Source organism: Ranitomeya variabilis, chromosome 1 (assembly GCF_051348905.1).
Source record: "Ranitomeya variabilis isolate aRanVar5 chromosome 1, aRanVar5.hap1, whole genome shotgun sequence".
Classification (NCBI taxonomy): Eukaryota; Metazoa; Chordata; class Amphibia; order Anura; family Dendrobatidae; genus Ranitomeya; species Ranitomeya variabilis.
Genome location: NC_135232.1, coordinates 970966983 through 970989689, shown reverse-complemented (window position 1 = coordinate 970989689; position 22707 = coordinate 970966983). Strand labels below are relative to the sequence as shown.

The 22707-nt window shown below is 44.4% G+C and overlaps 1 protein-coding gene across 2 annotated transcripts in view; it reads right to left on the bottom strand.

Moving 5' to 3' along the window:
• TMEM131L (transmembrane 131 like) overlaps window positions 1–22707 on the bottom strand; it is a 161739-nt gene that overhangs the window by 125307 nt on the left and 13725 nt on the right. For both annotated transcript variants that reach the window (XM_077279362.1, XM_077279361.1), the window contains exon 3: window positions 8574–8617. In XM_077279362.1, the coding sequence (XP_077135477.1) occupies window positions 8574–8617 (44 nt within the window). The remainder of the gene's footprint in view (window positions 1–8573; window positions 8618–22707) is intronic.

The window sequence follows — 22707 nt, the reverse complement described above, 5'->3', positions numbered from 1 at the left end:
GTTCAGAACCTGTCCGGTCCCTTTTAGGCTGCATTCATTTATATGTTCAGTTTTAAAGCTGAAGTCTTAAACAGGTAACATTTTACTTTTATTCTACTTCCACATATGTAGCAAATAGTTTATATGTACCTGCCTGAAATCGGCTGGGCAAGGAGTTCGGCAAGCTGGAAAGCCCCCAAGACAAATGTTAGGATTTGTTTCAGCTTTGTATTAGTATGCTTTGGGGTAGTGTGGTGCCACCTGCAGGTCATTTTTCCTTACTGCAGTTTTATGAAAATTAATGTTTAAAATGTATTTCATGATAACATCATGGATGTGTGGTTTGTTTGGCTATTTTCTTGCTGAAGGGGGCAAGTTTACCTTTCAAATGGTGCATCATTTGTGTGTGTGGGTATGAATGGAGATACAAAGGAATCACCGAAAACAAGTGTTTTGAAAGAATATAGAAGGATTTGTTCTTTTTTCACCCTCCCCAACCCCAGAACGGAGTCTCCACTGCTGCTCCCAGTGACTTATTGTTTGCAGCACTGATGCCACATTGAAGGCGCTGAAGCCAATGACTGAGCTCGGTGCGTCTGCCCAAGTTGACGGTATGAGCCGCAGACCTCACTGCAGACAATAACAGATTTATTTATACATCCATATGTGAAAAACACTGATGACACAAGGACCAAAACACGGATGACACCGACACTATTTTCTGCATGCGTGAAAAACACTGATGTCTGAATGATGCCTTAAAAGTGCTTTTACTCTACTTTTATAGCGATGTCCTGACCTATCTTCAGGATCGGCCACCAATATAAGATCGGAGGGGTCCAAGTCCGGACAGCCTCATGAAAAAGCTGTTATTAGCTCGAGTGGCTTCTGGTTGAAAACTGTAAATGTAGCGAAGCACCTCAGTTCTGGACAATCTTTAATGGCCACTAAAGATCAGCTCCTATTCAAGAGAATGGAGCCTATCTGCACTACCTGGATGCCAACACTAGACTGTACAGCACCATGGTGTTCCTCTCTGGGTCCGGTTTGCATCTAGTAGCCGGGGAGAGGAGGACAGCCAACTGATGGGGAACATGGGTGTCGGAATCAAAATGTCCCAGTGAAAAATATCTGCAATGTATTTGGCTGGTGTCCATCCACTGTGCATACATAGCCATTATAACATATACCTCTAAAGCAGATAAGGCTTAGGGCATGTTCACATGTCACCTTTTGGCTGTAAAAAAAATATGCAGCATTTTACTGTGTCAGTAAAGTGAATGAGATTGCTTAAGTCTCATGAACGTTGCTTATTTTTTCTTTGCAGATTTGAAGCAGTTTCATCACATTTGCAGCATGTCAATTCTTTCAGTATTTTAAATCCATTCTGACAATTTGCACTAAAAAAATGCAAGCAAAAGCATGCATTGTTATGAAGATTTTTCCTGCCTAGAGACATGTTTGTGATGCAGAAGTGTCTGCAGCAAATGCTTAAAAGGGTTGTCTGGCCTTAGGCTACAAGTCTGCAGTCACTATGTAATTCGCATGCAATGCGCACTGTGAGGAGTCACAAGTCTGCCGTCATCATTACTCACATGCACTGCGCACTGTGAGGAGTCACAAGTCTGCCATCACCAGACCTCGCATGCATTGCACGCTGTGAGGAGTCACAAGTCTGCCGTCACCATGACTCACATGCACTGCACGCTGTGAGGAGTCACAAGTCTGCAGTCATTACTCACATGCACTGCACGCTGTGAGGAGTAACAAGTCTGCTGTCACCATGACTCACATGCACTGCACGCTGTGAGGAGTCACAAGTCTGCCGTCATCAGGACTCGCATGCATTGCACGCTGTGAGGAGTCACAAATCTGCAGTCACCATGACTCACATGCACTGCACGCTGTGAGGAGTCACAAGTCTGCAGTCATCATTACTCACATGCACTGTGCACTGTGAGGAGTCACAAGTCTGCCGTCACCATGACTCGCATGCACTGCACGCTGTGAGGAGTCACAAATCTGCAGTCACCATGACTCACATGCACTGCACGCTGTGAGGAGTCACAAGTCTGCAGGCACTATGTGATCCGCATGCACTGTGCACTGTGAGGAGTCACAGGTCTGCAGGCACTATGTGATCCGCATGCACTGTGCGGAGTCACAGGTCTGCAGGCACTATGTGATCCGCATGCACTAGGCGCTGTGAAGTGTCACAAGTCTGCACTCACAGAGTGACTTGCAGCCTAAAGGCCAGACAACCCCTTTAACATGTGCACATACATTAAGGCATGTGGTATAGGGAACCTTATAAAAAAAAAAAAAATTATATTCAACATGCCAAGTTTCTAACAAGGCAACACGCAGGATTCTGTCATGGGGAAATACGCACATATACGGTAACTTACACTTCACCACGGGCACATGCTGAACTACATCTATAACCGTCATAGGGACATTTATCAAGTTATTTTTCATGCGTTCTTTGTAACTGGATACAAATGACGGCGCATATAATAGAGAACGTGCAGCTCACACAGGGGCCTTCTGCAATGGTTACAGCGTGGATTACAGCGATCGTAGGATCGCAGAACTCCTTTATCTAGTCATCCATATTTGTTCAGCAGCCGCTCTGGCACTGCGCCTCCTGGCAGCACACGGCCTGTGTTTTACTTCTCATGCACACCAAAGCTTCCTTAAACAAACGCTACAGCTTTGAAAGCAACTCTGGCTGAGCAATATGTATTTATTCCAAGATGAATGCTTTCTGTTGAGATTATTCTCTGTAGCCAAGACACAACTTCTTTATTAACACTATCTGCACATGACATATTTCGCTTTCTTGGCAGGGTTTTACAAAGCAGACTGAGGTGGGACAGGCTTGCTCAGACATGTACACACACTTCAGTGGTTTACAAGCGGTTACAACCAGCCCTATATCTTAAATCTTCAGGTGACACAGCCAGGAATGAGAAGCTTTTCCCTATGGATGTGCTTGAGGAAATACCATGCGTTAAAAGGATGCATGGGCAGTTACACAAAATTTAAGGGAATCTCTCAGCAAGTTTTACCATATAATCTGAGAGCAGCCTGATGTAGGGGTTGAGACACTGATTCCAGTTATGTGTCACTTACTAGGCTGTTGTGTTTCTGTTTCAATATAATCAGTGTTTTATTAGCAGTAGATTTTCACTACAGGACTGTGTTTTGTGCCTCCTAGTCCTCCTGCTCTGTGTAACCCGCTCCCATCACCGATTAGCAGCTCTGTCATTGCACAGTGCTACCAATCAGGTGTGTTGGTTATACAGAGCTCAGCATTTGAGCACTGCTAGATCTGCAACAAAGAAAACCATAATTGTATCAAAATGACTATGCAGAACAGCAAGTGACATATCGCTGGAATCAGGGTCTCTATTTATCATATGTTGCAGCGTTGCCCACCAATAGAGCTCAATATATCTAGGCTCACATATCTATTGTGCACGGCAAGTTCTCTTTCACCCAAGTCTGACAATGGTCGGGCATTTTAATCCTACCACCTGGTTTGGGGAGAGGTCTGGCTATGTGACAGATGGTGAAAACACAAATCTTTACCCAAAGGAAGGAAGATTATCCGACATGGAGGACCAGACATGTGAGAAGAAGCAATAGTGACAGGTAAACTCCACAAGTGCTTTTCGGTGACGTCTTTCACAGAATAAATTCCTTTGACTAAACCTTAAAAAGAAACGGTCTACCCATGAAAAGCTCTGCTTGTGGGGAAGCTCCTGTGGATGGTGAGCGGAGCATCAAGGTCCCAGCTGGTGGGATAACAGCAGGGGAGCAGCTTCCCGCACGTACCTTATATGACTGTAGGGACAATGTGTATTATCACACGGCGCCCATTGAGAAGTGAAAGTATGTATTATAGTTCTGGTTTTGTGACACGACTCATTATAGCACAAAGATCCCTTTCTATGACCTCAATATTACATACACAGAAATGGCCAAGATCTGCTTACAAGGCACAATGTTCAGATATGCAGAGTTACTTCCAAATTTTTCAGGCCACATTGGGGAAAAGAATCTGCAATGCCTAACAATGTCCTAAAACTTGCACTTGTTCTATGAGCTAACTTTCACATGCTACCTCTGTGCTCTACTCACATTGCTAGGGAACTAGGCAGCACCACATTAGGGCTCCTTACACCCACCAGAGGACTGTACTCCAGGATCCCACCCGCCATCATTACATGTGCACATCCACATATATTTCAGGCCGAATTCAGACCGTGATGTCCAGATCAGACGTGGATCTCCTGACCCAAACGCAACAGCCTCAAGGACATGCTCAAACAGGGTTTCAAGGATGTCAGAGTTCGGCCTTAGGCTGGGTTCACATTGCGTTAATGGGTGATCGCTAACGGACAGCGTTGCACGGCGAAAATGTCGCAATTAACGCCGTGCAACGGGTCCGTTAGCGCACCCATTGACAGCAATGTTAATTTCGCCAGCAGCGCATCACTAGCGCGTGCCTTTTTCGGCTCGCGCTAGTGATGTGCCGTTCTTCTGTGACGCGCCTCGGACGCTGCTTGCGTCTGCGGCGCGCCCGAGGTCCGTTCCCCGCTCTCGCAGATCGGGGATCTGCGAGAGCGGGGACGTTAACGCGACCCCTAAACGCGATCCATAAAAATACATTGCGTTAGCGCAATCTGCTAGCGCTAAACGGATTGCCCTAACGCAATGTGAACCTAGCCTTATGATAGCCTCCTATTAAACCTCTGCTTTTGAATAAGTAGTTTTTAATGGTGTCAGAGCTGGGACCCACTAGATTCTCTGGTACTGGTGCGAGACGGAGCTGTCAATCATTGCTGGCCTTTCAATAATAAAGGGAATCTGTCAGTAGGATCAACCCTCTTAAGCCATCTATATGGGCATGTAGGTCATAGGAAGCTGAGTACAATGATACCAGGATATCTGTGATCGGATGTTTTTATTCCAGAGAAATCCACATTTTACTTAATATGTAAACTAGCTGTTAAAATATATAGGCCGGACACAGCTCTGCATAAGAATCTGCCTCCAAAGCTTATTTTATACAAAAGGAGACATGTAATGACTGACAGTCTGCTCTCCCAATCTACATGTCTCACACTGCTAACACCCCCTTTTACAATAATCTCTGGAGGCAGATTCTCATGCAGTTCTGTGTCCGGCCCATAGATCTCCAAAGCTCATTTATATATTAAGTAAAATGTGGCTCTCTCTGCAATAAGACATCAGATCACAGATATCAAGGTATCATTGTATTCAGCCTCCTATCACCCGCATGTCCATATAGACGGCTTAGGGGGGGTTAACCCCACTGACAGATTTCCTTTAACGTTCAGAAAAAATACCCAAGAAGTAGCATAAAGAACACTTTACAATTCTCTATGCAAATCAACCTGGTAGCCCACTTACAAGTACCGTACATTTCCACCTAAGACAAGGAGCTGCCCCAGCCTGCTGAAAATAATGAGAATTCAATTATAGAAATCGCCAACCTATTACATAACACACACGGTGCCAGAATTATAGAATGACACGTGTCCAGACCAGCCGCCACATTTACTTTCCTACACACTATGACAATATTCCTACGCTGCAGAAAATCTCGGCAATGGATTTGGTCACAAATCTGTAACAAAATCGCAGACAGAATCTGCATACGTTACTGACAGATTTTACTTGACTCCATTACTATGCACTGAATAGGGTGAAATCCACAAAGAAAATCCGCACAAGAGCGAGAATGCTGCAGATTTGAGATCCACATCATGCTTTCATTTTCATGCCAAGTTTTTTTTTTTTTTTTTTTTAATCATCATGGCTGGGATTTGGAAAAGCCCGCTTACTAGTATTGTACTGTAAATTGCTGTGGATCTGGGGTGCAGAGACCGTACAGCAAGGCTGAGATCATTCTGCAACCTGTGAATCCAGCCCAAGAACCACACAAGATGGATTTAGGAAAACACCTGTATAGGGGCTGTAATGTGGGGAATTGAATCATGTTGCTTAGGGATGAGGTATGGCACGTTGTTGATAAATGTTTTATTATGACTCACTTAAAAAAAATATATATATTAAAACATATATATTTGTATAGCCCAACGCTGTGCTATATAGTGTCTGTAACTGAGCAGCAGAATGTGGTTTGCACGGTGACGACATTGATAACAGATATGAGACCTTGCTAAAAGCCGGGTAACACCCAACTCTGTCAGCTACAGCAGACCAAGCACCGCTGATATTAGGATTGGAGAAGATCCCCTGGCATCAGACATAGTGACAGTGCAAACTTTGGGGGTCATCAAAACGCTGAAAATGAAGGGGCCATGGTGTGTGTGGGGCCATGGTGTGTGTGCGGCACTGCGTCCCCTTCTATGCTTTCCCCACACTTATGGCCACCCAGCTGTACAGGAAGCTGCAGCCGGCCCATTGCTCTGCTCCAGGCACTGTGCAGGTTTACGGTGCTGCTGTGCAAAAAAAGAAATAAGGAATTTCTGTGCGACAATAACAAGACTCAATGTCTACTATACATTCTTCAGTGTGTGTCTCTATAAGGAAATGTGGATTTCTGATGAAAATCTGGTTTGGTGGTTACTGATAGCCCCAGCAGACAGGGGCTGGTGTGCCCAATCTTACACTTCCCTGCAAAGTGTTTGTTTTCTATTGCTTAGCAAACATATAAGAAAATTACATATACATACATTAAATGTACACACACACGGTAACAATGCTACTCACCTGGGGGCAATATGAGGTATTACTGTAATTGTTTTTACTTACTGCTATGTTCACATGTTGCATTTTGGCTGCGTTTTTTCTGCAGTTAAAACCTGCTCTCTTTACAGTAAATAAGGCTGCTTAAAAAAAAAACAGGTTTTGTTGTGTTTTTCATGCCAATACAGTTTAGTGTCTGTGGTTCTTGAGTTTTCTGCACCAAAAATACAACAAAACCCGATACCGGTGTTTTTGCTGCTTTTTTGCTCTATGGGTGAACAAAATGCTGAAAAAAGTAACAGCAGTTTTCCAATTCAGTCAGGAACAAAAACAAAACAATGTGTGTGCATGAGATTTCTGAAATCTCCGATTTTATTGGTACTGTAAAACGCAGCTTTCAATTTGCACAGAAAATGCCCCAAAAACACAACGTGTGTACATAGCATAAGAGTCCAGCTGGTTTATTTCAGTCCTCATAAACCACATCACAGAAACACTTAAAATACAGCCCCGGTTCAGCACAAAGTCAAACAAAGTAACAAGTCCATACAACAGTGCTACTCAGCAAGCCTGGCTTAGAATCCAGCTTCTTAGTCCTTTAGCACAAGCACTCAATCCAAGAGATCTGCACACCTTCATACACACAGACAAGTGAGAGACAAGCAGCTCTCATTTTACAAAACGAACCACACCCAGGGATGGGAATATGGTGAACAGCCATCTCTCCCAACTCTTCAGCTGCTTGCAATCAACCTGTCATGGCTGATTAACCCCAGGTTTATCTCCCATCCACTAGGTGTCCGACAGCCACCTTACTCTATATTATTTACATATACTTTGTTTTGTGAAGCCATCAGAAAGTCTAGCAAGAAGGCCTGCTGGTACTTTAATGTGCAGACACTATTGTTTACATGCAGCATATTAAGGCTATGTGCACACTTTGCGGGGTCCTCTGCGGGTTCAACCGCAGCGGATTTGATAAATCTGCAGGGCAAACCCGCTGCGGTTATCCCTGCAGATTTATCGCGGTTTGTTTTGCGGTTTCCGCTGCGGGTTTACTCCTATACTATTGATGCTGCATATGCAACATCAATAGTAATGTTAAAAATAATAAAAAATGGTTATACTCACCCTCTGACGTCCCGATCTCCTCGGCGCTGCACGCGGCGGTCTGGTTCCAAAGATGCTGTGCGAGAAGGACCTTTGTGACGTCACGGTCATGTGACCGCGACGTCATCGCAGGTCCTGCTCGCACAGCAACCCTGAGACCGGACAGCCGCGTGCAGCGCTGAGAGGTGAGTATATCATTATTTTTTATTTTAATTCTTTTTTTTTTTTACACAAATATGGTTCCCAGGGCCTGGAGGAGAGTCTCCTCTCCTCCACCCCGGGTACCATCTGCACATTATCCGCTTACTTCCCGCATCGTGGGCACAGCCCCATGCAGGAAGTTAGCGGATCAATGCATTCCTATGTGTGCAGAATCGCAGCGATTCTGCACAAAGAAGTGACATGCTGCGGAATGTAAACCGTTTTTTCCCGCAGCATGTGCACAGCGGATTGCGGTTTCCATAGGGTTTACATGTAAATGTAAACGCAATGGAAACTGCTGCGGATCCGCGGTAAAACCCGCAAAGTGTGAACATGGCCTAATAGTAACTGGTCGAGAATATCCTATTGAGTGAAGCTGCCAGGATGAGGACATTGTTTTCATGTGAGACATGATTATAACAGGAATGGATTGTTACAGGAAACATGGATCACTAGACTTCCATTCTTCCTGCCTTCCACTTATGGACCCAATACGTGACTGCATCGTCATTTTTCATACGCAACACAGGATTACTTACTTCTCTTCCTGCAAATGTTCCCCTGTATGCTGATCTGAATCAGCCTATAAAAAACAAAAACATAGGTTAGGAAATTATACAGAATCATAAAGCAAAAAACACACACACACAACAAAAGCACAACACTGAAATAAGATGTTATAGAAATACTAATGAAATATTCTATATAAAATAAGAAGATTTCATAGAATGTATTCAGAAACTGATAAATATTACAATGAATGAAAACACGGATTACTTAGGGTATGTGCACACGTTGCGGATTTTGCTGCGGATCCGCAGCAGTTTTCCATGCGTTGTACAGTACCATGTAAATGTATGGAAAACAAAATCCGCAGTGCACACGCTGCAGAAAATTCAGCAAGGAAACGCTGCGGTTTATATTCTGCAGCATGTCAATTCTTTGTGCGGATTCCGCAGCGGTTTACACATGTTCCTCAATAGGAATCCGCAGGTGAAATCCGCACAAAAAAGGCTGGAAATCCGCGGTAAATCCACGGGTAATCCGCAGGTAAAATGCAGAGCGTTTTACTTGCGTATTTTTTAAAAAACTGAGCGGAAAAATCCGCACAGGAATCCGCAACGTGTGCACATAGCCTTATAGGTAATAAACCGCAGTCATACAAGGTACTACACCTGTCTTTTGAAAACAAGGGTAAAAAGTAGAGGTAATATTTGATGGCTCTTTGAAAGAGTGGCCTTAGGATATCCTAGGTTTTGGGGCCTATATGAAGTTTGTAGCAGTCATAATTATTTTAGAAAACATTAGTCATATAGTTACCATCAGCCCACACTTTAGATAATCATAATGGTACTTAAAAATCGAACAAAATAAAACAGGTCTCCAAGATCAAAATTTAAAAAAAAAAATAAGGGCTTTAAGGGCAGGAGGGCTTTAAACTAGAAGAAGAGGGGACGGGAAGAAAAACATTAGACTCGAACAAAGAAGACCCAGGAAAACATACTCAGAAGGGAGGTAAGAACATTTCTAAAACAATCCACAGCGAGGAGATTGGAACAAAACAAAATCCTCTAAACTGCATGCTCGCAAACGCCAGAAGCCTAACAAACAAGATGGAAGAACTAGAAGCAGAAATATCTACAGGTAACTTTGACATAGTGGGAATAACAGAGACATGGTTAGATGAAAGCTATGACTGGGCCGTTAACTTACAGGGTTACAGTCTGTATAGAAAGGATCGTAAAAATCGGAGAGGAGGAGGGGTTTGTCTCTATGTAAAGTCTTGTCTAAAGTCCACTTTAAAGGGAACCTGTCACCCCGTTTTTTGAAGATGAGCTAAAAATAGCGTTAAATAGGGGCAGAGCTGGGCGTTACATTAGTGTCTTTGTGTGCCTTTATTACCCACCCTATGCTGCCGAAATACCTTTGTAAAGTCGCCGTTTTCTGCTGTCACTCACGCTGGTCTGGTCCTATGGGCGTGGTGACAGCGCTGTTTCTCCCCCAGAATCCTGCTCATCATTACGTTGGTGGCGTAGTGGTGTGCGCATGTCCAAAACGCGAATCCACTGCCCAGGTGATGAAAAACAGCGCGATCTGCGCTATTCAGCCGTTTACCGGTGTGCGCAGATGGAGCGCTGTGCTGCCCGGGGCGGTGGATTCGCATTTTGGACATGCGCACACCACTACGCCACCAATGTAATGATGAGCAGGATTCTGGGGGAGAAACAGCGCTGTCACCACGCCCATAGGACCAGACCAGACATCCTAAATAGGCACTGTAAGCGGTTTATACCTTGTGGGAATAAAAGGACTAGAAATAGGAAAACCCAATGTGGCTAAACAAAGAAGTAAGACAGGCAATTAACAGTAAAAAGAAAGCATTTGCACTACTAAAGCAGGATGGCACCATTGAAGCTCTAAAAAAGTATAGGGAGAAAAATACCCTGAATTAGTTTTTTAGATAAAGTATGTGCACACGTCCGGATTTCTTGCAGAAATTTCCTGAAGAAAACCGGAAATTTTCTGCAAGAAATACGCATTTTTTTTTGCGTTTTTTTTTCGCGGTTTTTTTTAGCATTCTGCAAGCGTAATTACCTTGCAGAATGCTAAAGTTTTCCAAGCGATCTGTAGCATCGCTTGGAAAACTGACTGACAAGTTGGTCACACTTGTCAAACATACTGTTTGACAAGTGTGACCAACTTTTTACTATAGATGCTGCTTATGCAGCATCTATAGTAAAAGATAGAATGTTTAAAAATAAAAAAAATAAAAAAAATGGTTATACTCACCCTCTGCAGACAGCCAATCTCCTCAGCGGCGTCCGTTCCTATAGATGCAGGTGTGGTTCAGGACCTTCGATGACGTCGCGGCTTGTGATTGGTCGCGTGAGTCACATGAGCGGTCACGCGACCAATCACAAGACAGTGACGTCATCACAGGTCCTGAACCACACCATCTATAGGAACGGAAGCGAGAGCATGCAGCGGAGAGGCAGGAACACTTCGGGGGCCATCAGAGGGTGAGTATATCACTATTTTTTATTTTAATTCTTTTTTTTTTTTACCAATTATATGGTGCCCAGTCCGTGGAGGAGAGTCTCCTCTCCTCCACCCTGGGTACCAACCGCACATAATCTGCTTACTTCCCGCATGGTGGGCATAGCCCCGTGCGGGAAGTAAGCAGATCAATGCACTCCTAGGTGTGCGGAATCCCTGCAATTCCGCATTTTTAATGAACATGTTGCTTTTTTTTCCCGCGATGCGATTTTTTCGCTGAAAAAAATGCAACATTTGCACAAAAAATGCGGAATACCCTGTAAATAATAGGAGGCATATGTAAGCGTTTTTTTCGCGTTTTTATCACGTTTTTATAGCGAAAAAACCGCGAAAAATCCTGAACGTGTGCACATGGCCTCAAGCTGCCAAAAAGGAAACAGAGAAGCACATTGCTAAGGAGAGTAAAACTAATCCCAAACTGTTCTTCAACTATATCAATAGTAAAAGAATAAAAACTGAAAATGTAGGCCCCTTAAAAAATAGTGAGGAAAGAATGGTTGTAGATGGAGGATAAAGCTAACATATTAAACACCTTCTTCTCCACGGTATTCACGGTGGAAAATGAAATGCTAGGTGAAATCCCAAGAAACAATGAAAACCCTATATTAAGGGTCACCAATCTAACCCAAGAAGAGGTGCGAAACCGGCTAAATAAGATTAAAATAGATAAATCTCCGGGTCCGGATGGCATACACCCACGAGTACTAAGAGAACTAAGTAATGTAATAGATAAACCATTATTTCTTATTTTTAGGGACTGTATAGCGACGGGGTCTGTTCCGCAGGACTGGCGCATAGCAAATGTGGTGCCAATATTCAAAAAGGGCTCTAAAAGTGAACCTGGAAATTATAGGCCAGTAAGTCTAACCTTTATTGTTGGTAAAATATTTGAAGGGTTTCTGAAGGATGTTATTCTCGATTATCTCAATGAGAATAACTGTTTAACTCCATATCAGCATGGGTTTATGAGAAATCGCTCCTGTCAAACCAATCTAATCAGTTTTTATGAAGAGGTAAGCTATAGGCTGGACCACGGTGAGTCATTGGACGTGGTATATCTCGATTTTTCCAAAGCGTTTGATACCGTGCCGCACAAGAGGTTGGTACACAAAATGAGAATGCTGGGTCTGGGGGAAAATGTGTGTAAATGGGTTAGTAACTGGCTTAGTGATAGAAAGCAGAGGGTGGTTATAAATGGTATAGTCTCTAACTGGGTCGCTGTGACCAGTGGGGTACCGCAGGGGTCGGTATTGGGACCTGTTCTCTTCAACATATTCATTAATGATCTGGTAGAAGGTTTACACAGTAAAATATCGATATTTGCAGATGATACAAAACTATGTAAAGCAGTTAATACAAGAGAAGATAGTATTCTGCTACAGATGGATCTGGATAAGTTGGAAACTTGGGCTGAAAGGTGGCAGATGAGGTTTAACAATGATAAATGTAAGGTTATACACATAGGAAGAAGGAATCAATATCACCATTACACACTGAACGGGAAACCACTGGGTAAATCTGACAGGGAGAAGGACTTGGGGATCCTAGTTACTGATGATAAACTTACCTGGAGCAGCCTGTGCCAGGCAGCAGCTTCCAAGGCAAACAGGATCATGGGGTGCATTAAAAGAGGTCTGGATACACATGATGAGAGCATTATACTGCCTCTGTACAAATCCCTAGTTAGACCGCACATGGAGTACTGTGTCCAGTTTTGGGCACCGGTGCTCAGGAAGGATATAATGGAACTAGAGAGAGTACAAAGGAGGGCAACAAAATTAATAAAGGGGATGGGAGAACTACAATACCCAGATAGATTAGCGAAATTAGGATTATTTAGTCTAGAAAAAAGAAGACTGAGGGGCGATCTAATAACCATGTATAAGTATATAAGGGGACAATACAAATATCTCGCTGAGGATCTGTTTATACCAAGGAAGGTGAAGGGCACCAGGGGGCATTCTTTGCGACTGGAGGAGAGAAGGTTTTTCCACCAACATAGGAGAGGATTCTTTACTGTTAGGGCAGTGAGAATCTGGAATTGCTTGCCTGAGGAGGTGGTGATGGCGAACTCAGTCGAGGGGTTCAAGAGAGGCCTGGATGTCTTCCTGGAGCAGAACAATATTGTATCATACAATTATTAGGTTCTGTAGAAGGACGTAGATCTGGGGATTTATTATGATGGAATATAGGCTGAACTGGATGGACAAATGTCTTTTTTCGGCCTTACTAACTATAAGTCTCTAAGGTCTACCATCATCTATACCACCTTCTGCCTCTGACTATTCTTTCAAGCTGGCTTAAAAGTTGGCCAAACCTGCTGCTATCTGCCGATAGGATCATCTGATAGGGTTTAAGAGGCTTCCAGACTATTTCACTGTAAGGAGAAGAACCCAGCTGGCGTGCTCCCTCTGTGAAGGGTCCGGAACCATTGGGGCTGTCACCTATGTTGCAGGAGGAAAAGCTTAAGGCCCTGGACTGTTCCCGGCAGTTGAGAAAAAGGTGTGTGGCTAAGCTGAGGCAATTGCAGCGTGCGAGTAATCTGACAGTTACGGCGGGTACGTGCAGTGCGCAAGAAGTCAGTGTAGGTGCTCCTAACGCAGAGTATCGTGAGAGAGCAGGCCTAAGACTTGAAGGCCAGAGGGCGGTAAATGGAGACTGTCGTCAGAACCATGCACCGATATCGCTGACACCGCTGACAGTAAGGCCATGTTCACACGTTGCGGTTTTTACCGCGGAACCGCAGCGATTTTGCCGCTGCGGGTCCGCTGCAGTTTCCATTGCGTTTACAATTACATGTAAACCTATGGAAACCGCAAACAGCTGTGCACATGCTGCAGAAAAAAACGCGCAGAAACGCGGCAGTTTACATTCCGCAGCATGTCACTTCTTTCTGTGGAACTGCAGCGGTTCTGCACCCATAGACCTCCATTGTAAGGGTCAAACCTGCAGTAAAATCCGCAGATGAAAAAATATCTGCGGGTTTTCTGCGGTTTTGGGTGTAGAAACCGCTGCAGCAGGAAGTGCGGGAAGCGGGAGGAAGTGCGTGGGCGGAGTGTGGCTGTCATCATGGATAATTACTTACATACATACATACTTACAATTGTGCTAAGTCGCCGTATGGGATTACTACTCCCTTCCGGTATTAGGATGGGAGAGTTGTCCCTGTGTCCGGCGACTTAGCACAATTGTAAGTAACACAAAACACATAACACATACAATACACATACAATAAACGTAACATACATGACACACAGTACATACAACATAGAGTATATACTCACCATACAGCACATACAGGTACGCGAAGCCCTCGCCCCTAGAAAAAAATCCAAAGAAAAAAAAGCAAATCCATACTCCCTGTCTGCAGAATCCAAAACAGAGTGTCCCACGCCGATCGCTTGCTCTCCGGCGATACACTACCAGGAGCGAAGCTCCTAGCAGTGTATAACGTACTTTACCGGAGTTCAGCGGCTGCGGCGTCTCTATTTACGGCATTAGAGCTGCGTGTGAACTTTCCCACACAGCACTGCCGTAAAGCGAGAGTACCGGGGTCAATGAACGCCGGTAAACTCTCACGCATGCGCAGTAACACACAGACAGGAGCCATAGCTCCTATCAGTGTGTTGCTGCAGCCGTGGAGAGCAGACATCTCCGGATGTGTCTGTTCTCCATGGCAGATCTTCGTGGGACCCTCGATGGATTTCTGCGGACAGGGAGTATGAATTTGCTTTATTTTTTTTACTTCTTTTTCAGGTCGAGGGTCTTCTGGTGGATTGAGAGTTAAATAAAAAAAATGGTCAAAAAGTGGGTGTCATTATTTCATTAAAATAATTTTTTCTAGTGTGTGGTTTGTTTGTTTTTAACCCTTTCATAGAATTAATAATGGATAGGCGTCTTATTGACGCCTCTCCATTATTAACCGGGCTTAATGCCACCTTACAATAGCAAGGTGGCATTAACCCCTCATTACCCCATATCCCACCGCTACACGGGAGTGGAAGAGAGGGGCTAAGTGCCGGAATCGGCGCATCTTTTAGATGCGCCTTTTCTGGGGCGGCTGCGGGCTTCTATTTGTAGCCAGGGGGGGAGCAAATATCCATGGCCCCTTTCCTAGGCTATGAATATAAGCCCACGGCTGTCTGCGTAGCCTTTCTGGCCTCAAAATATAGGGTGACCCCAACACTTTTTTTGGGGGGGGCTCTTCCTATATTTGAGAGCCAGAAAGGCTACGCAGACAGCTGTGGGATTAATATTCATGGCCTGGGAACAGCCATGGGTATTTTAACCCCTTCCCGGGCCACAAATATTGGCCCACAGCTGTCGGCCTAGCCTTTCTGGCCTAAAAATATAGGGGGACCCTATGTCATTTTTTTTTGGGTTCCCCATATATATTTTTTTATCCTTTTAATAGGATTAATAATGGATGGGCGTCTTATTGACGCCTCTCCATTATTAACCGGGCTTCCGGCGTGGCGTGCGGAGCTGGATCTGCGGGCTGCGATCTGGCCTACGATCAGCACTCTGCGGAGCGCTGTCACTGTTCAAAATACGTCCACTCATTTTGGTGTGTTATTCCCAAAATGGAGGATCAAAGAAGAAAAGGGTTGGACAAGGAAATGACATAATTTCTTTTTTTTTTTCCCCACTGCAGTTCAAGCTTTGTGTCAAACACACAGACAATCTGCAGAGAAAACCGCATTAAAAACCGCACTAAAAACCGCATCAAAAAACGCACCAAAAACCGCACCTGCGTTTTCTGCCAAGAGCTGCGGTTTTTAGTGCACAAAAAATCCACAGGAAAATCTGCAACGTGTGCACATAGCCTAAGACAAAGGGCCCGTGTATAGGACATAGCCTCGGCCACACAGACCGGAGAGTCGTACCACCCACTGTGAATTTTATCCTGTTAAGCTTCTAAACATAGGGGAAACCGCCGTGCAGGACAGAGACATTGCCTTGTGTATTCCTTCTCCTTCCGGACCCAAAGCCGGCATCAGGACCACAAGGAAACATCACCCACAACAGGACCTAAAACGCCATCCTCTCCAGGACAACGCCAAAATTCCACTGCGCCATTGCCTTGGCGCCACCGCTTGCACCCAGGGAATACACTGAGGACTGCGTCGGATTGATAAGTCTATTTCCCCTGAACGTATTGTCTCAGTTACTTGTTTTACTACCATGTTCCAAGTTGCAGTAATTTGAATTCAGAAAATTCCCCTCTACTTCTCCCTGCGTGGAGTATCCTCTGTATAATTAAATCCCCTGATAACCCTTGCTCTGACTACGTTCCGTTACTGCATCCTACGTGCCTGCCGTCTCCTTACACCACAACAGCTGAAATCAGGGTTTAAGGGGCTTCCAGACTAGTCAGGGAAGAGAAGAATCTGGTTTCCTAAATTTCAGAGGCCGATCCTGTTCTTCTCTCAGAGATATGCAACTGCCAAAGGAGTTGGGCAACAGCTCTCAGAAAACACTGTGCCCGAGGGTTCCTGTTCATGGGAGAGTCGTGGGAGAGAGGTGTCAGTCAACAGCTATTAATGTGTATGGGGACCTTAAAGGTAGTCATACACCTTTGATAACTAGAAAAAAAAAAGAACACTTGTCTAGCTGAAATCCATTTCTCCTGACAGTTCCAATACATGTGCAGGCTCAGTTGAGCGATGAGGTGTTCATAGGTAGATGGAAGGGAAAGCAGCAACCAGACATTTCTGGGGGCAGTTTGTCTCCACTGAGGACAAAGGATCGGGCGTGTTGAAATTAAATATGCCCAATCTTTCTTTTCTCTAACATCTGCCATTAGGGAAAGGATAGAAAAAGCCCTTACACATTAGATTGTCAGTGCTGGCAAACTGTGGGCTTAGAAGGTGCTCATCTAATGTGTATTATTAACCTTGAAGTGGTTGTCCAATGTGGTCTCATTCTAGTTGCCTGACAGACAAACAAAGGTCTCAGTGATCAAAGAACAGGACATCATTACTTCTTGGGTGGCAGAGACTTCCCACAGGGGCCATCCATGACACCTGCAATATTTTTATTAAAGGATATGAACATCTTCGGGGGCAACTATTTATTTTTACTTAAAAGAAAGGGGTTTGGGGAGGGAGGGGGGGTTAGGAGTTGAAAATAATTTTTGCACTTCGTAAATAATAATAATTCACCATTTGTATTCTACTGTATAGTCTCTTTGCTGCACTCTTTGTTCCTAGGAAGTGCAAAATGACACCTATCCAAATGACACCTATCCAAAACATTGGTCCTTGGTAAATGGCCACACACACATACACAACATGTTGCGTTCGGCGGGCACATCAAAACGCCGCATGGGGACGCATCCGCATACAAACCATGACCATGCATGTCTCTGCGTACACAATGTTAAAGATAGGTACGCAGGACGCATGCGGATCTGAAGGTAGGAATTGCGCAGCCCTAAGCTGCGTACACAAACGCTCATGTGAAACCGGCATTATGTCACTGGACTTTTAGTCTATAAATGCATTGCGCGAAGGACCTGGGATGACGTCGCGGTCACGCCACGTCACAAAGGTCCTTCGCGCAAAGCATCCCTGGGAACAGAACATACAGGGAGCGCAACTGAGGAGATCGGGGGCCGTCGGAAGGTGAGAATAACCATATATATATTTTTATTATTATTATTATTTTTAGCATTCTATCTTTTACAATTGATGCTGCATAGGCACTATGCTTGACAAGTGTGACCAACCTATCAATCACATTTCCAAGCGATGCTTCAAATCGCTTGGAAAACGCAAGCATTCTGCAAGCTAAAAACGCTTGCAAAACGCTTGCATTTTGCGGAAAAACGCATTCCAAATGAGTTTTACCCGTGGCAGGGAGTTGTGGAAATGCTGCGGACATTTCGGCAGCATTTGTGCAACGTGGGCACATAGCCTAATCACCAATCATTGTCATGAAGACTATAAAATAGTGCAGTCAGTATCAATGCTAATTGTCACAGCTTCTTCTTGCACATGAAACCGGCCATGTCCTTCACTTGTGACTGAACACTTGGCATTGCTATTTAATTATTTGCAGAATCTACTGTACAGCTCTTCTTCGGTTGAGTTGTTTGAATGTTTTTGGACTCAGAGGGCTGTGAAGTCAGTAAGTCAAACCACGGACTGACTCCACAGCACTGGTCAACCCTACTTAGCAAAGATGGTTGTTCAGGAAAGCTCAGTAAAGGTATAGTGAGGAGTACTCAACATAAGATTATAAACTTTGGAAGGAAAAAAAGGAAGTAGTTTAACAACAAAATGTTAATAGGAAACCAACAATGATTCTGGTTTCTACACTCACAGGAAGTGGCTTCTCATTTTAAGCAAGTATTGAGATAAGAAACAGAAGTCTGAAGATTGACATACCATAACTACGTAATCTATTGGGTGATCTGCTCAGCAAGACGTGGGAACTGTAACATCAGAAGAGTGAACCACGGACTGAAAAGTTGGGTACAAGAACCAAAACTATGTCGTTTGGTGAAGAGTTCACAAACAACTGGGTAAACTGCCTCTACAAGGAGCTTAGTGAAACACTTTTCTTCTTAAAAGGGGCTGTCACTCAGGCTCCTTCATTCTAGAAACAGCAAGAGTAGCAGACATCTAACACTAAGACATGGAAGCCACATCGGAGCAATATACAAGAAACTTCTCACCCACTCCCAGTGTAGGCGACAAGTACCGTAGATGATCGTTATGGCACCATCCTCCTATACTATACCAGTCCACAGAACGTGGAGTGCACAGTTTGCATGGATTGATAGCCATGCATGTGTTCCACTACTCCATTCATTGGCTATGGGTTTGCCAGAGATAGCAGAGCACCCTACTCTAGTACCTCCGGCAGTCCCGCTGAGAATGAGGGAAGCATCAGCTCACAAGTGCACTCACTGCTCCATTCAAACAGGCCACTGGAGAGCCTGATTCGTGGAATTGGTAGCAGGCCCAGAGATGAGCTGGCTACCACCTATCCTGCGAATAGACGAAACATGATATAAAGGGAATAACAAAAGCTAAGGCTATGTTCAAACGTTGTGTTTTTGCTGCGTTTTTTTCCAGCAAGCAAAAAATGCTCTCTTGGCAGTATGAAACTTGCTTCAAAAAAGCAGATTTTACGGTTTTTGTTGCATTTTTGAAGTGTTTTTTGGGAGGGTACATTTGACTTGTGCATAACCTTAGTGCATTAAAAACAATCTGATTCTACTTCATCAGGTTTGAGCAGCAAAAACTAATACATGCATTTTTTCAGCGTTTTTTGCACCACCCATTGCTCCCAATAGTTGAAAAATGCTGACAGAAGTGACATGCTGCATTTTTCAAAAATCAAGGTATCGCTCAAAATAAGGACAAAAAAACCAACAAAAAACCGTGTGCATGAGATTTCTGAAATCTCATGACTTTGCTGGTGCTGTAAAACGCAGATGAAAATTTGCATAGAAAAATGCTGAAAAAAAAGCAACGTGTGAACATAGCCTAAGAGGTTAAAAAGGTTCTGTGTCTCTTCCTGTTCCCCTCCATCCATCCCTTCAGTATCTAGAATTCCCCTCAGATCCATGACTGGCTAGTAGGCAATTGTCTCCTAAATAGATTTCCCTTTGTATCTGCAATATGGAAATGATCCAGTAATGAAGTCACTAAATCACAAGAGTCACTTTATAATTAATAATCTATAGAACGGATGCAACAAAACGTGAAATATATTTGCTGGATGAGCCTTATAAACGCCGAAATGCTACAACTGGTCTACAATTGGGCATCATTCACCTCTAAACAAAAGGCACTTGTCAGATCGTTCCCCATCCCCCAATTACAACATCAGCAGCAGAAATCAGCTAATTTTATTAATGAGACTTTAGGATGGCAGCTTGTCCTGCTGGAAAGATTTCACAAAGATTATTAAAAGCCATATCTAACATATTCAAGTAGCGCTCGGAGCCTTTTGTTCTGCCCCTCTAGCAGCCGCGCTGAATGACAATGAGCCCAGGCGTAACTCCTTGTGCTGGCATTTAGGGAGCACATCAGGGACTTCTCTTCTGCTCCTCCTTCCACTTGCTATGGGAAGGGGCATACAGTAAGCGTGCGTCTCCCTTTGTGTGACAGCTCGCGCACAATTACATAGGCACACTAATGATGATGGGGTTAGTTCCGCCACCGTGCGCACACCATGGCCACAAAATGTCATGTGCATAGACCTATATGGCGGCATGTGATACTGCAAATTGTCAACATTATAGCAGCGATCAGGGACTTGTAAAAAGACAAAGGAGCCGCCATCAGATGAGGGTCTATGAACAACTTTCCCTTCCAGTAACAAGGAGCCAGGAGAGGAGTTGTAAGAAATGGTATTATTTCAGCTTACGGCAATTAAAAGTGTATTAGCAATTAGCTAAATCCAGGATTAAAGGCCATGAAGCGTATGGGCTAAGCTTCTCCCACCCGCGTATTTCTGGGTGTCCAGCGCACATGAACTTCATTCTCTCCTGCATGGCGAGTCAGTGATACCATTTTACGTCAGACACCATCTACAAAGCAGCGACAAAACCTGCAGCTTGGAAAGTGTCGATTAGGTCACACAGCTCCTCCTGTCTCGCTCAGACAAAAGTCGCCAAGGCATTACATAAAAAACCCAATGAAGTAACAGAGCCCATTCAGCGGCACTAGAAGGAACCAAGTTCTTTCTTTAACCACGCACGCGCTGAATGCCACAGCACACAATTAAAGTAATCGCACAAAAGGACATCTGCTCTGGTGACAAGCCACAGGCCAGGACCCTGCTACCTGAAACAATGGCCGAGACCAATGCACAGAGCCAATGGCGCACAAATTACAGAAGTGAATTTCTTAAATGTGTGCACTCGGCAAACAGATAGCTAGTCACTACACAGGTCCCACTCCACCCTGCCGTAATCTTATCTGACAGCGCCAGGGCGGTCTCCACGTGGTCCCACTCCCAGCTCAGGTAACACACCATGGGCGACATCCATTTGCCATAGGGTCTGGTATGTGCACATAATACAGGTGGAAGACACCAAGTTATTACATATGTGTGCATAAAAACACAATTCTTGTAAGCGGCTCCAACCTGTCGGTCTGCATTTCCTGCCTACAGGGGCTGTAGACTTACACATAACAATGCTATGACACTTACTACTGTGCAGAACATCTACAGATGCACCAAGTGCCGGATAAAGACCCATCCACACGGGCCGATAACAAGCGAGGATAGAAAGCCACCGGCGGCTCACTGGATCAATTACGGATCATTGTATTGCACATTTCTGAAATCTTGCCTGGTTACATGTTGATAACATTTTGATATACAGTATATTGTACATCGTTTGCCGTCTTGAGTCTCCTATTCTCTTGCATACATTTTTAATTATCAGATTAGTAAACTGCATTATTTATCAATTGTGTGTGAATCCATTTATCTTCATATCCACCATAAAGCAGCAGCACATCTTCCTGTGTAGAGAGGACAATATGCAGACTGTATAGGGACAGAACAATGGGATTAGTGATCAATGCCCCCCCCCCCCTCGTAGAGGTTGTATCGGCCCATGTGACAGCCCGAATGCAGATCAGTGCTCGCGGGGAAGCTATCTGACACAGCGCACCCTCCTTAGATGAATATATGATATATGGAGGGGGTCCCCAGATGTCAGCAGGAAGGATGGACACGCTGGATTTCAAGATGCATGATCCTTTGTTCTCAAAAAAGCCACCATCAGATGAGCCTGGCAGGAGCTTACTCTGCTCCCCCCACTGAGATCCCACGTACACTTGATTGCTACCTTGACCACAGAACTGCATTATCAGCAATTTCCAAATATCAACTACTAGAACGGGTTGCCTTTAAGAACCTGAGAGACTCGAGTTTCTCCAAGTTGCTCTGAGCAGAACTCAGACACTAAATGTGAATGAAGACAGGGGGTCTGCACGTTTATTCACAGAATATATGCCCTCAAAAGTTATGTCTTAAAATCTGCCAACAGCGCTTGGAGGCTATTTGGGGGAGTGAGAAGTTCATTAAAGAGCCCCACTAAGCCACCACCTTGTTGGTATAGCAACCATTTCATTCGTGCTAATTAGCTCCTTTATGTGGCCAGTTGATTAATCAATATAAAATTAACTTTCAAAAGTGATTTAACTATGAAACACCAAGGTTACTTACTGGTAGCCGTTTTTTCCGGAACCCATGACGGCACACCTGAGAGAGGGGATCCGCCCAGCCAGGACAGGAAACCCTACTGAAAATAAAAGGGCGGTACCTCTCTGTCGCTTCAGTTGGTTTTCAGAGCATGAGAGGCCCCCCTGGTTAGTACACATGGCAATCCAACACCACATTATATTAAATAAAAACACCCAAAACAATAGTGCACACCGAAGGGGTGATAAAGGGGGGGAATATACGGGTGCCGTCATGGGTTCCGGAAAAAACGGCTACCAGTAAGTAACCTTGGTGTTTTCCCTTCCCCCATGACGGCACACCTGAGAGACTTTTGTAGAAAGAAAAACCCTTAGGGAGGGACCACCGCTTGGAGTACCCTTCTACCAAAGGTTAGGTCAGCAGAGGAGGAAAGGTCAAGCC